This window comes from Gobio gobio, assembly GCF_949357685.1.
Source record: "Gobio gobio genome assembly, chromosome: 4".
NCBI classification, from domain to species: domain Eukaryota; kingdom Metazoa; phylum Chordata; class Actinopteri; order Cypriniformes; family Gobionidae; genus Gobio; species Gobio gobio.
Genome location: NC_137100.1, coordinates 61,507,953 through 61,527,802, shown reverse-complemented (window position 1 = coordinate 61,527,802; position 19,850 = coordinate 61,507,953). Strand labels below are relative to the sequence as shown.

Below are 19,850 nucleotides of genomic sequence, written 5' to 3'. Positions count from 1 at the left end.
GCGTTCGACACATGCGCAGTAAAAAAATGTCAACCTGATCTCACAGAATTCCGTGAAATGAACACGGGTCCCTTAACTCAAAATCCGTGACAGTTTCACGGAATCGCCGAAAATTCCGTGATGGGTCCACGGAAGTGATTCCAATGCAAGTCAATGACAGTAAAAAGCAGACATGATTTTATGAATATTTATAGGCTACTTTCATATTTTGGAGCAACTAACTCCACTCCTACCCTAAACCTACCCACTCTCAACAATATAAAAACACATAACAGGCAAATACAAGTACAGTCACAGGTATTTATTGCAAAAACTGACCAAAAACAGTATAAAAGTATTAACTCATGTTGCATTCCAAGTCTTTTGAAGTCACACGATGTCTTCATGTAAAGAACAGAGTTGATCTTAATGTTTAAATCGCTAAAATGATGATCCCGCCGCTCCGTGAACACACTCATTCATATCTGATTCAAATAATACACACGCGTCTTCAGCGTGACGCATTCTGTCACGAGACACACGAGAGCCAATGGCATTTTACAATCGAAGCCAACGTAATGACGCTATTGGTCACGAGACATACGACAGCCAATGCTGTCAAAGCTGACGTAACGTTTCTCCCGGCGGCAAATTTGAAATGTATTTTTGATCTTTGGCGGATGGACTCGACGCTGCTGATCGCTTTTGGGGATTTTCTTCACACAAATTAATCGTTTGGCCTCGGAACACTTGGAATATTTGTACTTTTGGAATAAATTGTGCCTGCAGACGTATCTGCCTGTTATATCCTGTTTTTTTATAATACACATATGGTTAGGTTTAGGGAAGGGATTGGGTTACGAGTTCGAAACGTGTCTAAATACTGTAAAAAAAAAAATTAAATAAATAAAATTATGCTGGCTGATTAAATCGAGAATCACACTCCATGTCATTATGGCAAAAATCATAGTTTCATGATGATAACCATGCCCAACGCGTCTGTATACTGTCATTGACTTATATAGGCATCACTTCCGTGGACCCATCACGGAATTTTCGGCGATTCCGTGAAACTGCCACGGATTTTGAGTTAAGGGACCCGTGTTCATTTCACGGAATTCTGTGAGATCAGGTTGAAAAATGTCTATGCTCTACCAGACATCGGAGGGCAGCACTGAGTCCTGTCATCAACGGGACATTCGCTGGGCATGATCGGAGAAGAACTGTAGTGCATCCACCATTGCAACATAGTTTGGAAGAAACACTGAAGAATCGAAAATTCTCCCTTTTTTTCAAGCGTGTTGTTTTTAGTCAAGTCAAGTCAAGTCAACTTTATTTATATAGCGCTTTTAACAATGTAGATTGTTTCAAAGCAGCTTTACAGTGTTAAACAGGAAAATAATGCAGCATAATTTTATTCAGCTGTATAGCCATTCTGGAAAAATTTCAAGTATCATACAGTGACAGTGTGGGCTTTAGATTAATAATTTGATCAGTAATTTAGTTTAAATGGTTAATTTAGTTTATTATTTAGATGTATTTCGATGTTTAGTTGAAAAATTTAGTGTCCCCAACTGAGCACGCCAAGCCAGAGGCAACAGTGGCAAGGAAACCAAAACCCCATTAGGTGACCTAATGGAGAAAAATAAACCTTGGGAGAAACCAGGCTCAGTCGGGGTGCCAGTTCTCCTCTGGCCAATTAACAAACAGCGTATTATTATTATTATTCTGGCAGTTTTACAGCTCGGAGGTCATAATAGATCAGAATATTCGAGGGACCGGGGGCAACATGCTGGAGACGGGTTTATTGAGGATGATGTTGATTAAATAATTATTAAAGTGCAATATTCGAATGATCGGAGGCAACACGCAGGAGACGGGTTTATTGAGATGCCGTGTCGATGAGGCAGTTGCAGGGGGAGTCTAAACCGGTTCTTTAAACCGGTCTTTGCACACTCTTCTTCGACGGCTGAACACTGTGCTCAATACTGTGCGTATTGCCACCTAGTGGACTCTTCTGTACTGCTGGCGCATGCGCTGTTGCACGCGGACCGTCCGCGTGGTCTGAAAATTTGGGCTGCGCGCGGACGGGGTGTGCGGCCGGCCGCGAGCCCTCCGAGTGACGAAAATTACGTCATGCGGGCGGTGCACGAACGCGGACGGCCGAAGTATACCCGGGCCTTTACACGTCATCATACCCCGTTTCTTTTATTAGTGTCCTGTGACATTTAACCAGTATGAACTGCAATAAAGTGTGTACGCTATATCTAACAGAAATCAAGCGTGAGCACGTTTAACAAATTACTCACTCCCAACCGAGTTTTGAACTGTATTTGGACTTAATAAAACGGCGCTCGTTTTCAATTCAAAAACGTATGAGCCTTAAGGCCCGGGTATACTTCACTTACCGCAGCCCTGTCCGCACGTCTTTCAAAGTATACTACACAACGGATGCGCGCGGATGATCGCGTTCCACACATGTGCAGTAAAAAAGTGTCTATGCTCTACCAGACATCGGAGGGCAGCACTGAGTCCTGTCATCAAAAGGACATTCGCTGGGCATGATCGGAGAAGAACTGTAGTGCATCCACCATTGCAACATAGTTTGGAAGCAACACTGAAGAATCAAAAATTCTCTCTTTTTTTTTCAAGCGTGTTGTTTTTATCAAATACCTGGGTGTGAACATCTCCGAGGATCTGACCTGGACTACACACATCCAGACACAGGTGAAAAAAGCCAGGCAAAGACTGTACCACCTGCGCCAGCTGAGGAAATTCAGGGTTTCACCAGCCATCCTGAAAACTTTCTATCGAGGGGCGATAGAAAGTGTCCTGACTCAGTGCATCACAGCGTGGTACGGGAACAGCACCAGTCACGACTGCAAAGCCCTGCAAAGAGTGGTGCGCTTATCCGAGCGCATCTCAGGCTCAGCTCTCCCGTCTCTGCAGGACATCTTCACCAAACGCTGCAGAGGTAGAGCTACTAAAATCATCAGAGACATTAATCACCCTGCAAACTCTCACTTCACCCTGCTGCCATCTGGTAAGCGCTTCCGTAGCCTGATGGCAAAGACTGAAAGACTCAGGAGGAGTTTCTTCCCCCAGGCCATCAGACTCCTGAACTCAGTCACGTGACTCACTTCACCCCCGCACACGCATAAACATACGGTCTTTCAACATTAACATCCACATACTGCAATTGCACTGCACTTTACGTCCCTATTGTTACTGCGTAACAACCTGTAATAAACCTTGCACATTATACTTCTTTATATATACATATTATATATTTTATGTTAACCACTTATTTTTAAGTCTACAGTTTATCTCACTTATCATATCCACATATTTTTTATATTTTTATTTTTATCTTATTTCCTATTTTTATCTTTTACTTGATTTATTTATAATTCTACTTATGTTAATACTTTTTATTCTAATTTTATTCTATTTCTATTTAATTTCTTGTAACTGTTATTTGCACTGTCCATGGAGCGGACCTGTTTACATTTCACTGCCAGTTGTATATTGTGTATATAACTGTGTATGTGACAAATAAAACTCTTGAATCTTGAATCTTTTAAACCGGTCTTTGCACAGTCTTCTTCGACGGCTGAACACTGTGCTCAATACTGTGTGTATTGCCACCTAGTGGACTCTTCTGTACTGCTGGCACATGCGCTGTTGCACGCAGACCATCCACGCGGTCTCAAAATTTGGGCTGCGCGCGGACGGGGTGTGCGGCCGGCCACGAGCCCTCCGAATGATGAAAATTACGTGATGCGGGCGGCCGAAGTATACCCGGGCCTTTAGAGTCACCTAAGATGATACAGAATGATACAGAACATACAAGACTGATGAAGCCGCTTTTCCATCGGGCCAAACTGTTCTCTTTGTTTATTAACCGTTCCACTCCGTGCTAGGGTTGCCACCTTTGGTGTGGCAAAATAAGGGACACCCGTTCACAACCCCCGGACCCCCCCCCCCCCCCCCCCCCCCCCCCCCCAAAAAAAAAAACACACGTCATGAAATTATTATTTCTACATTGACAACTTGACAGCTCAATAATAAACCATAAGAAAATATGAGATCAAGTATGTGAACTTGCAACAGAACACATTTTATATTATTTTACTTTGTTTTTTTTTTGTTTTTTTTCTAAAGAACTCTTTAGTAGCCTATTTGGTGCACTTTAAAGGGACAGTTCAGCCCAAAATGAAAATTCTGTCATAATTTACTCGCCCTCATGATGTTCCAGACCTGTATGAGTTTCTTTGTTCTGCTGAACACAAAAGAAGATATTTTGAAGAATGTTTGTAACCAGGCTTCTTCGGGGGCACCATTGACTTTCATAGTAATCTTCCTATGTGTTCAACATAACAAAGAAATGTATACATGTTTGGAACAACTTGAGGGTGAGAAAATGATGACAGAATTTTCATTTTTGGGTGAACTGTCCCTTTAAGCAGTCATTCTGAACCAGTAATCACTTTTTTGAATTTCAAAAATGTAATTTTTTTAAATTAATTTACTTAAAATATGACTATATTATCATGTAATTATTTGTCCCATTTTTATCAAAAAAAAATTTAAATGTCATAAACTTTATATGGCAGGATTATTGGTTATGTATGATCATAGCGTAGCTAAATTATAAATTAATAATTACATTTATTAGGCTATAATCTATTAATTAACCTGCCTAAAAAATAATAATTCTGTATGCCAAGCTCTGATAATGTATGGAATATTATATTAATATATTATCCATTAAAAAAAAACTATAGGCTACCTTTAGAAGCACAGATGTGTCTGTCAGCGCTGTTGCTTTAAGACAGTCAGTCTGAGACACTGAAATGCTTCTCACAAAGTGTTCAGTTCGCCTGAGGTTCATCATGAGTTACTGGACAGACCCATTGATACCTTTTTGATATTCAGTTCTTTTTCTGGAGATCCTCTTGCGTTTAAACGGTGGACGCACGCGACGCGAGCTCGACATGTTTTTTAAAAAACGCGCAAGTTTACAGGCACACACGGCACAGCGCATGTTCTCGAGACTCCGCCGCTATGACAACAAAGCCGCTAAAACGCAATCACGCACAAATGAGCTCCTGTACTACTTGTGAAATTGATTTGTTTATATTTGCTATCAGTATTCTCCACACTGCAAAATCCTTGTGTGTTTATTGAACTATGTGTGGACCTATGAAAAATACGGAACAAATTGCGTCCCGTATTGGTTTGATACGGAACGCGTCATTTTGCTTGTAAATACGGGACGATTCCGTATTTTACGGGACGGGTGGCAACCCTACTCCGTGCTGATCCGAGCCGGCCAGTACGGATATGGTTTTGTTTTCTACTGCGGTGCTGCGATAATGTTCATACATTATACGTCAAGTCAGTCGTTGCCTTGGTAACGCGAGAGTTTACAGACAATATATGTGATGTAAATATCGACTGGGTTATGAAGGATGACCAAATTTTTTTTTTCTTTTATTAATACGTGTTCACATCACTCAAATAGTGCGTTTAGTAAGCTACGGAGAAGCTGGCAGCCAGGCGACACACAAGTGATCAATATCAGGTGGCAACATACACACATTCTAGCAGCACGGTAGTCGGTGGAGGGAAACTCCTCATACCCCTTCGTTCGAAGTGTGGTCCTGAAAAATCTTGGTTTGAAGGGCTATCTGACCCTTCCCCTTACCCCTACCACTCCAGCCAAAAGAGAATCGAGACACCCCTACCCCTTCACGTGAACGCGCTAAACGAAGGGGTGGGGGAAAGAGAAGGGCTAAAGGGGTAGAAATAGGATTGGGCCTTTGTTTGGTCTTGTTTAGAGTTTGTTATACAAGTTGTTATGTTCCACGTTCCTGAGTTCTTTTGTTAAATAAACTCAAAAATCACAAACCTGACTCTCAATCTCTCCCATACCAGACAGGGGTGCCCGAATTTAGTGATTCAGGATTTTTACTTCTTATGCATATGTTGTGATTATTTTATCATTATTTTAATATCTTTTCTATCTAAAGCACTTTGAATTACCATTGTGTATGAATAAATAAACTTGCCTTGCGGTTCCTTGGTTAAAATCGCAATTTTCTCACAATTTACAAATAATTTGGGATATTGTAAGTATGCTCAACTGAACAAAACATATAACACTGGCCTAGTGGTTTTTCGATATTTTACTGCAAAAATCTTAAACATTGCACCTTTAAATAATTTGAGAAACCAAAATCATCAGAGACATTAATCACCCTGCAAACTCTCACTTCACCCTGCTGCCATCTGGTAAGCGCTTCCGTAGCCTGATGGCAAAGACTGAAAGACTCAGGAGGAGTTTCTTCCCCCAGGCCATCAGACTCCTGAACTCAGTCACGTGACTTCACTTCACCCCGCACACGCATAAACATCCAGTTTATACATTAACATTCACATACTGCCATTGCACTGCACTTTACGTTCCTATTGTTACTGTGTAACAACCTGTAATAAACCTGTTTGCACATCATACTCCTGTTTGCACATTATACTCCGATTTGCAATTATACCTATTGCATGCACATCATACTTCTCTATATATAAATATATATATATATTTTATGTTAACCACTTATTTTTAAGTCTACAGTTTATCTCACTTATCATATCCACTTACTTTATATTTTATATTTTTATTTTTTTATTTTTATCTTATTTCCTATTTTTATCTTACTTGATTTATTTATAACTCTACTTATGTTAATACTTTTTATTCTAATTTTATTCTATTTCTCTTTTAATTTCCCTTGTGTTCTTGTAACTGTTATTTGCACTGTCCATGGAGCGGACCTGTTTACATTTCACTGCCAGTTGTATATTGTGTATATAACTGTGTATGTGACAAATAAAACTCTTGAATCTTGAATCTTGAATCTTGAGAAGAAAATGACAGAAACCTTAAGAGGCCACAAACTTAATTTGGATCTTGACTTGAGTGGAACATTTCTTGTTTTAGGCATAAATTAATTGTAAGCTTTCAGATGTATTTTCTGAAGTCTTAAATATTATGCAGTTTTGCTTCTCGCATAAAGGAAAACAATACAAAGATATCGCACACATGATTTTTTTGTTGTTGCAGTGAGCGCGTCTGTCAGCATTCGGTTCTTGACTGTAAAACACAGTTTAGATCATCATCCTGTGTGAATCCTGCTCTGTTCTTTTATAGTTACTTGACCATGAGTGATGTCTGTTAAAACATTCATGTGTGTGTATCTTACTTCACTCATTCTGTTCAAGGCTACAGGTTTCTCCTGTTCGTATCCATCATTCTGCACCAAATAGTGCCATAAACACACAAATACCCAAAGCACTAAACAAATAAACACAGAGGAGTGAACTATTGATTTCTATCAGGGAATATCAGCAATATTTCATGGAGACATTGAGAGGTTCATTATTTATACATGTATAACAGACGTCTCGTCCAGAGATGTCAAGTTATTGGAGCAGGATTGGGCATGAAACTGATATGTTTACACATTTTACATTAATGCATTTGACAGACGCTTTTATCCTAAATGACTTAAATTGCATCCAAACGATGCAGTTCATCAGTTCCAACCCCTGACCTTGAGATTGCTGCGCTCCGCAGTTTGAGCTACAGGAGCACTTTGTGACGGGAATGTTTACACAAAATTCTTGGCTCTTCTTTAGTTAGAAACATGAAAAGAAGCGTTCTTGGCATATTTTTTTGATATGTTAGAGAAGCAAACACAGCCTTCCTGGGGCTTCTTTGATCAGCTGACTCGCTCAAAACTCATGCAGCTACACTTTCTTTAATGCAGATATTTACATTGGATTGACTAGTTTTGGATACATTTCATTTTAAATGTGCAATCAGATTTTAATCTGTCTGGCAAAAATATGTGCATGTTCTCAATCAATGTGGACCGGACGTTACGCTGACAGTCAAACGCCTGCCGCTGTGAATCTGATGTGTGTTTGTGTGTGTGTGTGTGTGTGTGTGCAGGTTTGGTGGTGAGGGAAGCACGGATTGAAATTTCCCGACAGCAGGTGGAGGAGTTGTTTGGTTTGGAAGATTACTGGTGCCAGTGTGTCGCCTGGAGCTCTGCAGGAACTACCAAGAGCCGCAAGGTGCACGTCCGCATCGCATGTGAGTATAAACACATTCACACACAGGGTTTTTAACGAGAAGAGTCTTTGCTCTGTCTGCTCTGACTGCAGGAGATTCAGACCCTTTGGCTTCATGTTTATTGACACACACACACACACACACACACCCATGTGGTCTGTGAAAAAGTCAGTAAGCGGTCTGAAAGTAATGGAGCATTTATGCAGATCAGAGACTGCAGACAGGAGACAGTCTGGAGCACACAAACACACACGCACACAGGGGACTGTCTGGACATCTCTTTATGGTCGTATTAATCTTGTTAATTTCCTGCAGTTCATCTTGAGTGTTTGTGAGTTTGGAGCAGGTTAGCTGTGCGGCCCAAGGGCACTTCACTCTCCCTCTGTTCTCTCGGGTTGATGTGTGTGTGTGTGTGTGTGTGTGTGTATGTGAGAGAGAGAGAGAGAGAGAGAGAGAGAGAGAGAGAGAGAGAGAGAGAGAGAGAGAGAGAGAGAGAGAGAGAGAGAGAGAGAGAGAGAGAGAGAGAGAGAGAGAGAGAGAGAGAGACAGAGAGAGACAGAGACATGGAGACTGAAGCCGATTGGCACTACAACACAAGAAACTTCCTCTCAGAGGATTCATTCAGGACCAGAGCCAGATAAATCAATGCTGTTTTAGTATAGATAGATAGATAGATAGATAGATAGATAGATAGATAGATAGATAGATAGATAGATAGATAGATAGATAGATAGACAGATAGACAGACAGACAGACAGACAGACAGACAGACAGACAGACAGACAGACAGACAGACAGACAGACAGACAGACAGACAGATAAATAGATGGATGGATGGATGGACAGATGGATAGACAGACAGATGGATGGATTGATGGAAGGACAGATCGATACATATATACAGAAAGATGGATAGACAGAAGGATATACGAAAAACAGATGGATAAATGGATACTAGATATACAGACAATCAGACAGCCCTTATTCATAAAGGAACTAAATAATGTCTTCATTCATCTAAAACTGGTCGTATGTCTCAGGTTAGTTTAGGGCAGCGGTTCCCAAACTGGGGTGCGCCGACTGACCACCGGGGGTGCGTGAGAGAATGTTTGTAATGGCAGAAAAAATGTCTCTGAACAGAACCGGTGACAAAGGGCAGCCCTGCCGGAGTCCAACATGCACCGGGAACAGGTCTGACTTACTGCCGGCAATGCGAACCAAGCTCTTGCTCCGGTCGTACAGGGACCGAACAGCCCTAAGCAGGGGGCCGCCGACCCCATACTCCCAGAGCACCCTCCACAGGATGCCACGAGGAACACGGTCGAATGCCTTCTCCAAATCCACAAAACACATGTGGACTGGTTGGGCAAACTCCCATGAACCCTCCAGCACCCTGGAAAGGGTATAGAGCTGGTCCAGTGTTCCACGACCGGGACGAAAACCACACTGTTCCTCCTGAATCCGAGGTTCCACTATCGGCCGAATTCTCCTCTCCAGTACCCTGGCATAGACTTTCCCGGGGAGGCTGAGAAGTGTGATCCCCCTATAGTTGGAACACACTCTCTGGTCCCCCTTCTTGAAAAGAGGGACCACCACCCCGGTCTGCCAGTCCAGAGGTACTGTCCCCAACCGCCATGCGACATGGCGTGTCAGCCAAGACAGCCCCACAACATCCAGAGACTTGAGGTACTCAGGGCGGATCTCATCCACCCCCGGTGCCTTGCCACCGAGGAGCTTTTTAACCACCTCGATGACTTCAGCCCGGGTGATGGACGAGTCCACCTCCGGCCACTGCTTCCTCAACGGAAGGCATGTCGGTAGGATTGAGGAGATCCTCGAAGTATTCCTTCCACCGCCCGACGATATCCCCAGTTGAGGTCAACAGGTGCGCATCTACACTGTAAACAGTCTTGGTAGGGCACTGCTTCCCCCTCCTGAGGCGTTGAACGGTTTGCCAGAATCTCTTCGAGGCCAACACTCACCTCACCGAACTCCTCCCAGGCCCGATTTTTTGCCTCCACGACTACCCGGGCTGCAGTCCGCTTGGCCTGCCGGTACCTGTCAGCTGCCTCCGGAGTCCCACAAGCCATCCAGGCCCAATAGGACTCCTTCTTCAGCTTGACGGCATCCCTTACGTCCGGTGTCCACCACCGGGTTCGGGGATTGCCGCCTCGACAGGCACCGGAGACCTTACGGCCACAGCTCCGAGCGGCCGCAGCGACAATGGAGGTGGAGAACATGGTCCACCCGGACCCAATATCTCCAGACTCCCTCGGGATCCGGTCGAAGCTCTGCCGGAGGTGGGAGTTGAAGATCTCTCTGACAGGGGGCTCGGCCAAACGTTCCCAACAGACCCTCACAGTACGCTTGGGTCTGCCGAGTCTGTCCAGCTTCCTCCCCCGATCTTATGTCGTTAATATATTTTCTCCTAATAAGGACAGTGGCGTAAATTTAACCTAGTAAAGACAGACCCCGGTGCAGCCACACATATCATAACTATCTATAGGCCTACTGTAATTAAGACATATATTCAAGAAATGTAATAAAACAGAAAGATACTGTAGTTTCAGTCTTACTCAAAGGCAGAGGAAACAGGCCAGTTACGCACGTCAATCCATATCCGACGATCTTGGTTTGCTTCTTATTTATTAAATATACAGCCAAATAGGTGATTAAAAATTGATCTAAATTAAAATACAATTTATACAAAACAAAATTAAAGGTCCCGTTCTTCGTGTTTTTTTGAAGCTTTGATTGTGTTTACAGTGTGCAATATAACATGTGTTCATGTTTCGCGTGTAAAAAAACACAGTATTTTTCACACAATGTACTTATCTGTGTACCGCTGTTTTCACTGTCCTAAAAACGGCTGGTGATTTCCTCTTTCTATGAAGTCCCTCCTTCAGAAATACGTAACGAGTTCTGATTGTGCCAGCGCTTACCGTGTTGTAATTCGACCGCAGCTTAGCGCACGTGCCAGCAGTTCCTGTGTTGTGATTCGACAGCAGCTTAGCGCATGTTGGAAAGGTCACGCCTCTTAACGGAGAGATGTATGCGTTCAATAATCTCTACAGCGTCCCTGGGAAAGCCAAACAAAGGTGATTTGACTCCTGGATGAAAATAACAGCGTCTCGACGACATGGCGATAAACACACTCAACGCAACAGTTCCTTTTCTCCACGCGACACGTCCGCTTCTCCACGTGGGACAGCAACAAGACCGCGCCCCCTTTTTCGCGTTTCTTTGTGGGCGGAGGTAAGTCTGTTCTACTGCTCTACTGACGTAATTAAAGAAGGAAGTACCAGGATGTAGTCCAAGCCAGCCGTTCGCTGTAGGCTTTGAAAGGGAACTTCTGTTAAATAAAATATCTCGCTTGGCATTGAACTTTGAGCTTTATAATTTTACAGGTATTATTTATGCTCTAACAGCAACATTACACACTAACTAAAGTTTGAACAATGGGATCATGCGGAATGGGACCTTTAATTAATTTGTTGCACAACAAAGAGTTTGAAGTGTTGACTTGGCCTCCAAATTCCCCAGATCTCAATCCAATCGAGCATCTGTGGGATGTGCTGAGCAAACAAGTCCGATCCATGGAGGCCCCACCTTGCAACTTACAGGACTTGAAGATCTGCTGCTAATATCTTGGAAACGCCGTCATTTCGCAATATTTTTTTATCGACTATCGCGAAATATCGCAAAAGTTTTGCGCAAATCTGTAATGGAAACGCGGCTTGTGACAGGCATTGGTTTCGGGATTACATGGATTGGTGATGCAGAAAGTCCGAACCCGCAATGTGTAGTGTGTGGAGAAGTTTTAGCTAGCAGCAGTCTCAAGCCCTCATATATGGTTCGGCACTTACAAACAAAGCCAGATGCCGAGAATGATTTGAGAGTAAAACTGTCATCCATTACCCCAGATTTTGATGATTTGTGTGCAAACATGCAGGCCCGTCCATCTCACTAAAAAGGGTACAAAGCAATAGTATATATATATATATATATATATATATATATTTAGTTATTGCTATTAAAAATGTGATGTTTAACCAAAGTAAGGTGGTGGGGGTGCTTGACAGGTGTCAAACACTAAAAAAGGGGGACCACTGGTCTAGGGTGATTATAATGAGCTTATTTAAATGATGCTATTAGCTTATATTAAAAACAATAGATGTGAATAGAAAGTCCCCAGATATGTAGATATATTTACATAGTATGTGTTTGTGTATGTGTTGACTCATTCAGTCATAGTGTGAGCAGAGGGGCATTGTGGGAACTCTCAGCTGGGTTATTTTATGGGTGATTGAGCAGGGCAGAAATTTCTCTTTTTCACACGCCAACACACACAAAGATACAAACACACTCACACAAAAGCACACTCCACAGACATACGGCCGCTATCACAGAGAGAGGCGAACATGACAGGAAGATTGAACAAGATGATAGATTACCTCACTGATTCACCGCCGACCACAAATTTAGTGCCCAAATAAATTCATGTGAGTTTCTGACACACACGCACTGTCCAATGTGTGTGTGTGTGTGTGTCAGTGGCGATGATGGGTTCATATGGATCACCAGTACACCTCTTTTTTGCAGTTTTGTTTGGATCGTGATGGATGCTTGAATCTTCAGGTCGTGGTGAGCGGTGGCCTGCGTTGAAAAGTTCATGATATTTTTGTGTTATTGAGAGAATGTTATTCCTTTGTTATGTTTTAGTTTTATAAAACAAGTCACATTCACAGTCGTTGGAAAACCACAGTTATATACGCATCTGTGTACGCACGTCATTTAAATTCTGGATTATTATCAATGCCTTGCAGTAAATTAGTTATTTTTGTTTAGAGAATATGTATAGTGATAGATGCATCTGCATATTTGATGAGTGACTTTAAACATTTTTATACATATATAAATATATATAGGGACTTTGTATAGTGATATTTTAGATTTCATTAGTTTAGTGACTAAAATGTTAGGGTCATGGGCTCATTGATGCACGTGGGGAGCGAAGGCTGGCCCATGTGGTCCGATCAAACAGACGAGCTACTGGAGCTCAAATTACTCAAGAAGTTAATGCTGGTTCTGATAGAAAGGTGTCAGAATGCACAGAGCATCTCAGTTTGTTGTGTATGGGGCGGCATAGCCGCAGACCAGTCAGGGTGCCCATGCTGACCCCTGTCCACCGCCGAAAGTGCCAACAGTGGCATGTGAGCGTCAGAACTGGACCACAGAGCAATGGAAGAAGGTGGCCTGGTCTGATGAATCACGTTTTCTTTTACATCACATGGATGGCCGTGTGTGTGTGCGTCGCTTACCTGGGGAACACATGGCACCAGGTGCACTATGGGAAGAAGGCAAGCCAGCGGAGGCAGTGATGCTTTGGGCAATGTTCAGCTGGGAAACCTTGGGTCCTGCCATCCATGCGGATGTTACTTTGACACGTACCACCAACCTAAGCATTGTTGCAGACCATGTACACTTTCACAGAAACGCTATTCCCTGGTGGCTGTGGCTCTTTCAGCAGATAATGCGCCTGAGTCCTGACACAAAGCAAAAATGGTTTAGGAATGGTTTGAGGAGCACAACAACGAGTTTGAGGTGTTGACTTGGCCTCCAAATTCCGGCGAGAGCGTCAAAGTGGCCGGAAGTCATTCATTCTCAATGGGAGCCCGGCGGCGAGCTCCGGCGAGAGCGGCGCGGCGCATCTTGGACGATTTGGGCGTCGAGGAGAGTTGAAATCAGGTCAACTTTATGGTAATGAGCTACGACGCGCTTCGGCGGCAGCCGGCGGCAACCAATGGGAATGTAGAAGTGCTCCGCTTGAGATGATTCTAGAGAACGCAGTGCTGTAAACTTTGGTTCCGACCACATTAGTTCCCAAGCAAAATAGAGGAGAGGTTGATCACTGCTGGTGCAGCGGGTTTGATAAGAAGGCACGCAACATTATTTATAAACCACACAAATTGCTTTTAATTGGTTTATTTCGTTAGCAAACATGTAACTATAATTGTTAAGTTCTTTCCATCGATCTGATTTTATTTAACTTTCACATTTAAATGATTTCATGAGGTTATCTTATACAGTTATACCCTATCTGTGGTCAGTCTGCACAAACGCCGATCAACATGATTGTTTGCTTTGCAGCCGCTTTAAATGCACTTTTAAAAAAGACCAAGCATTCGATCTACGTCAGAGCGGCAGCGCGTCCACGAATCTTTCTACAGCGTCGATGGCAGGGCGGCCAGAGCGAAGTTTGACGCTCTCGCCGGCGGCGGTGTGAACGCACAGTTACAGGACTTAAAGGATCTTCTGCTGACATCTTGGTGCCAGATATAATTGGTCAAGCTCAAGTGTGGAAAGCACTTTAAGGCCCAGTGTTGCCCGGTCTGTGGTTTTCCTGTGAAATTGTGCTACTTTTAAGTTGTTGCCGCGGGTAAAAACTAAATTCTGTGGGTTGATACGATTTCAGCGCTCCAACACCTCAGAATAATCCCCCAGACGTACAAATTCAGTAAAGAATTCAGCTGGGCTATTTTTGGGTGGCCACTTTTGACTGGCTATTGGGCTAGTTTTGTTGCACAGACCTGGCAACCCTGTTACAGCCCACGCTGTCTTCAAATAATCACGGACTGTGGGACCAGTCGTCATGGTTCAAAATAAGTGAGAGAAGTGGTTGTAAACGCAAATGAAAAGGAGAAAAAGTGGAGAGGGAGGCGTCTTTATTAAGCCCCTGAGGAGGAGAGAGACAGACAGACAGGAAGAAAACATTAACAGGTGTGTATGTGTGTTTGTGTGTGAGTTATGGAAGAAGTTCTGATTCAAAGAACTGGATTGGTAGAGGTGAGGCAGTTCTTGCATACACGCAGGGAAATGTCTTGATGTTGTTGCTGCTGCTGGTCCAGGAAAGCACTGTTGCAATCATGTGCTGTAAATCCTGTGTGATGGAGAATGGGTGGTTGTGGGGGGGCCTATAAGACGTTGTGCCCAGGGCCCTGAATTCTTAATCCGGGCTTGTTTATATATTATTATTCTAGATTGTATGTAGTCATATATGTTACATTTGATTCGTTTTATGAATTTATGACTGATTTTATATTATATTGGTTTATGTTTATTTAATATATTATTTGTTTAAGGACTGTTTTATATCATATTAGTGACGTGAAATATTTATATTTGACATATTATTAGTTTAGGTACTATATATGTGTGTGTGTGCATATATATATATATATATATATATATATATATATATATATATATATATATATATATATATATATATATATATATATATATATATATTAGTTTAGAGTGTATTTATAGTAATATATGCTACGTTTGATTAGTTTCATGACAAAATATTTGATATATTTGTGGAATGTATAGTAATAGATGTTATATTTGTTAATACAGTGACTTTAAATATTTTGTATATTATTAATTTAGAGTTTATAGTCACAGATGGTATATTTGATGACTTTAAATATTTATATTTTATATATTTTTAGTTTAGGGACTAAATATTTGATATATGAACTGTATAGTGATAGATGTTATATTATTTGTTAATACAGTGACTTTAAATATTGTGTATATTATTAATTTATAGTCATAGATGTCATATTGTTATATTTGATTAGTGACTTTAAATATTTATATTTGATATATTATTAGTTTAGGGACTGTTTGTAGTGATAGATGTTATATTTGATTATTTTAATGACTCTAAAATTATATTTGATATGTTATTAGTTTAGGGACTGTGTATAGTCATAGATGTTATATTTAATTAGTTTAATTGACTTTGAATGTTTTAAAAGTCCAACATTTATTAATTTAGAGATGATGTTTAGTGATGAATGCTATATATAATTAGTTCAGTACTTAATATATTATATAGTATAGTGATAGATGTTATATTTGATAACTGTAGTGACTTTAAATACCGCTGGACATTATATGTGATTAGTTGAGGGACTGTGGTCAGTGGCAGCTTGTGTTTGTTGCTGAAGTCGAGACATTATAATTATGAATGAAATAGGAGTGCTGTTATACAGGTGTGTGTGTGTGTGTGTGTGTGTGTGTGTGTGTGTGTGTGTGTGTGTGTGTGTGTGTGTGTGTGTGTGTGTGTGTGTGTGTGTGTGTGTGTGTGTGTGTGTGTGTGTGTGGCTTCAGCTCTTTTCAGGATATTAATGCTGTTTAAGATTTGTTGCTGTAGCAATGTAGAGCACTAAAACTATTGAGTTGAATGCATTACCGTACCCACACACACTCGCACGGACACACACACCCTCTGAGACGTGATTTATTTGCCTATTACCTCGATCAGTAATGTGAAGGAAAACAGACATGCACAGTTTGTGTGTGTGTGTCTGAATGAGCAGAGTAGTAAAAAGCTAGACAGGCTGAAGATATTTTCCTTGTGCGGCCGTGAGTGTTTTATGTCCAGTTGAATGGAGAAATCACAGCGGAGACAATTGAAGGTTCAGGGTGAGCAGCAGCTCTGGGTGGAATAGCTAAAAATTATATTTCTTGATCTCAATATTTTTACAGCGTTTTGACAAGTGTAATAACTCAGGGGAACCATCATTTAAACTACAAGTACATCATTGTATTGTTGCGAATCAAGTACATCAAGTACATCACAGTATTGTTGCGAAGTAGATTCATAATGTTTAATGCAAGATTTAATGTACAGTAAAATGTAGGTAAAACATGGTCCCTTTCTCAATCCTTTTCATAATTATATTTATTTTATGTAAATATTGTTTGTATGTATGTATGTATGTATGTATGTATGTATGTGTGTATATATACACAGTATATTGTTAATGTATTATAAATTAATATTTTACTATATTATTTTATGGGTGATGTCACATTTTTATTTATTATAATATTAAACATTAAAATAAAAAATGCACATTGTAAATGTTCAGTATATATGTATTGCCTACTGCGAGAGAACAGGAAGTCTTACCTTCAGAATCCTCACAGAGCAACAGAAAGACGTTACTCACACATCTCTGCATTTACAATTCACAGGTTCACACATGAGGTGTTAGAGGCATACGACGAAGACTAGATGAATTTGGCCCTCTCTCTGCAAGACCTCAAGTGTTAAACACCCACTCACACACACACACAACACTCATGAGCATGGAAAGACACCGAAACCAACGGGGAAAAATAGATATTCACACCTGCATGTGAAATTTATGAGAATAATGCGAACGAGTAGCACAGGTCATGCTTTGACCTGAGAATATGGCAGATGGCAGCGTCATTCACACGTCCTGTGAGCTGTACTCCTCACCTATCTGACGAAACCAATCACACACTCTCCACTACACAGACAGCATCACAGTGAGATCACGGATTATTCTGCACTTGTTATTATCTGTTTGTTTTTTCATTAAGACCTGGAAATAAGCTGGGAGATTTAGGGCAAAAAAAAAAGTTCGAAATATTCTGCACTATTTCCAGGTGACTAGTGAAATGTAAGTAAATGAGTCTTCTCTCTGTCTCCATTCTCCAGTCTTGAGGAAGACGTTTGAACAGGAGCCCTTGGGGAAGGAAGTGTCACTCGAACAGGAAGTGCTGCTGCAGTGCCGCCCACCCGAGGGCATACCGCCTGCTGAGGTACGCACACACACACACACACACCTCACGTGTCAATTCTGTACAGATCATCTTTGCCTATAGGGATAAATGTCAAACTCTATCCTGTGTCGCTAGCTGTTAGGGGTGTAACGGTACACAAAACTGACGGTTCGGTACGTACCTCGGTTTTGAAGTCACGGTTCGGTACAGATTCGGTACAGCAGTTTTACAAAATTGCTTTTTATTAATTTTTATTCAACAGTGGTTTAATGAAAAAAAATTGTGTCTGTCCTTAAATTAATTCAGTTATAACTAAAAGTTTCTTAAAGGTCCCATGGCATGGCATTTTTCTATTATTTTATAATGTTTCCTGAGGTGTACTTACATTGTTAGTATGACTTTTACATCATAAAATGTCATAATTTAGAAATAAAAGGCATTTTTTCTATACTGCTGTTTGCCCTGTGGCTGAATGCCCTGCTTCAAGAGGCGTGTCTGCTGTGAGACTTCAGTAAAAACGCCCACTGTTGTGATTGGCTGACATCTTTGCATTTTAAATGAGCGGAGGGGGCGTGGTTTAACGAGGTCTACGAGGCACGAGCTGCTGCCAGAGAGACGGATGGACCTGAGTTCACTTCACATCAGTTCTCAGCATGTCTGAACTGTTGTAGTTACAGCATATACTTCAGGTTATTAGTCTATTTCTAGTCGGAGGGACTGTCACTCATGTCAGAAAGTTAGTAACTTTAGTAAATTATGGATCAGCGCTGACTGGAGACGCGAACCCTTTAGAACGATTCAGTCCGATTTGGTGAACTGGTTCGGTTCACTAAAAAGAACCGATTCAAAAGAATGATTCGTTCGCGAACCGGACATCACGGAGACGGAGCGATTGCTAACAAAGTTATAGTACCTACCAGTGATGCGCGGGTCAATGTATAAACAACCCGCACCCGACCGACGTTTTCAACTAACCCGCCCGCAACTCGGACCGCAAAAAAAAAGAAGAAAATATTGTACCCGACCCGCTTCCTGACCCGCATTTTTTTAAAGTAATAAATGCTCATCGTAGCTCATTGGGCCATTGAGAAAATGTTTCAGGCCCTGACGTGGTGCGCTCAGAGGTGCAGCGGCGAGAGCATGCAGTTCTTGAGGCGGCCCATCATTTTCCATTTCAGCTGTCTAGATGCATATTGATGAACGCGATGTTTATGTTTCGACCCGGCTTGAAGGTCATCAGCAGGTCAACTGCGAGAAAGCCCTTAAGAGCTAGTTTCACTTTCTTATGCCAGCTGAGTGATGTAGTTGCTTTTGAATAGAAGCTTCAACTAAATTACATGTTTATTACATAACACTAGACTAGGCCTATATCATACAGCATTCAGAAAAAGAACAGTTTGCGCTCCTAATGGATTGATTTATTCATTTATTTTGTTTCATTTTCTTAACAATTAAGATGCTGCATGTGTTTATCCAGTCTAATCGATGTGTGCGTCTCTCCCCTGACAACAAAAATCCCGCCCCCTCTCAGAAAATACATAAAACTGACTTTTCTGAGCTATATGCGTTTAAAAGTAGCCTATTAAAATGGCACAATGGCATTGCTCAGTTCAACGTGTTGGGAAAGCGGGCATTTTGTCCCGCGTCAGTATTTATTAAAAAGTTAATAACGCTCAACATTCAAAAGGAAAATAAGGATGACCCGACCGACCGCGACCCGAATATCATTAAAAATTATTTTGGATGACTCGTTACCGCGGGTAACCGTGGGTGACCGCAGGCACCCGCTCATTTTGGATCAACCCGCGCATCACTGGTACCTACTGAGTTATGAGAGCGTTGTCTGTCAGCGCGAGTTTATTGTGTTTGTATCTGAGAGTTCTGAATAAACACGAGTCCCAGTCACACCGAGTCCGTCTTCATCATTATTACCAACTTTGTAACACATGCAAAGTACCATTACAGCTGTCGAGATGAACGAGTTAAAAGTAAGTGTTGATAATAGCATTATTTTTAAAATAAAATAAAAGCGTCAGTGACGCGCGTTGAGTACACAGCGCAAACAAAGACACAACAGCAGTAATCGAATGTAATCCAGTTTATTGTGGGGCTAGGCTGG

The 19,850-nt window shown here is 41.6% G+C and overlaps 1 protein-coding gene across 2 annotated transcripts in view; it reads left to right on the top strand.

The window, feature by feature from the left end:
- The window catches only part of unc5ca (unc-5 netrin receptor Ca), a 244,119-nt gene that overhangs the window by 97,021 nt on the left and 127,248 nt on the right, over positions 1-19,850 (top strand). For both annotated transcript variants that reach the window (XM_079815892.1, XM_079815891.1), the window contains exons 3-4: positions 7,997-8,140; positions 17,667-17,770. In XM_079815892.1, coding sequence (XP_079672018.1) covers positions 7,997-8,140; positions 17,667-17,770 — 248 coding nt within the window. The remainder of the gene's footprint in view (positions 1-7,996; positions 8,141-17,666; positions 17,771-19,850) is intronic.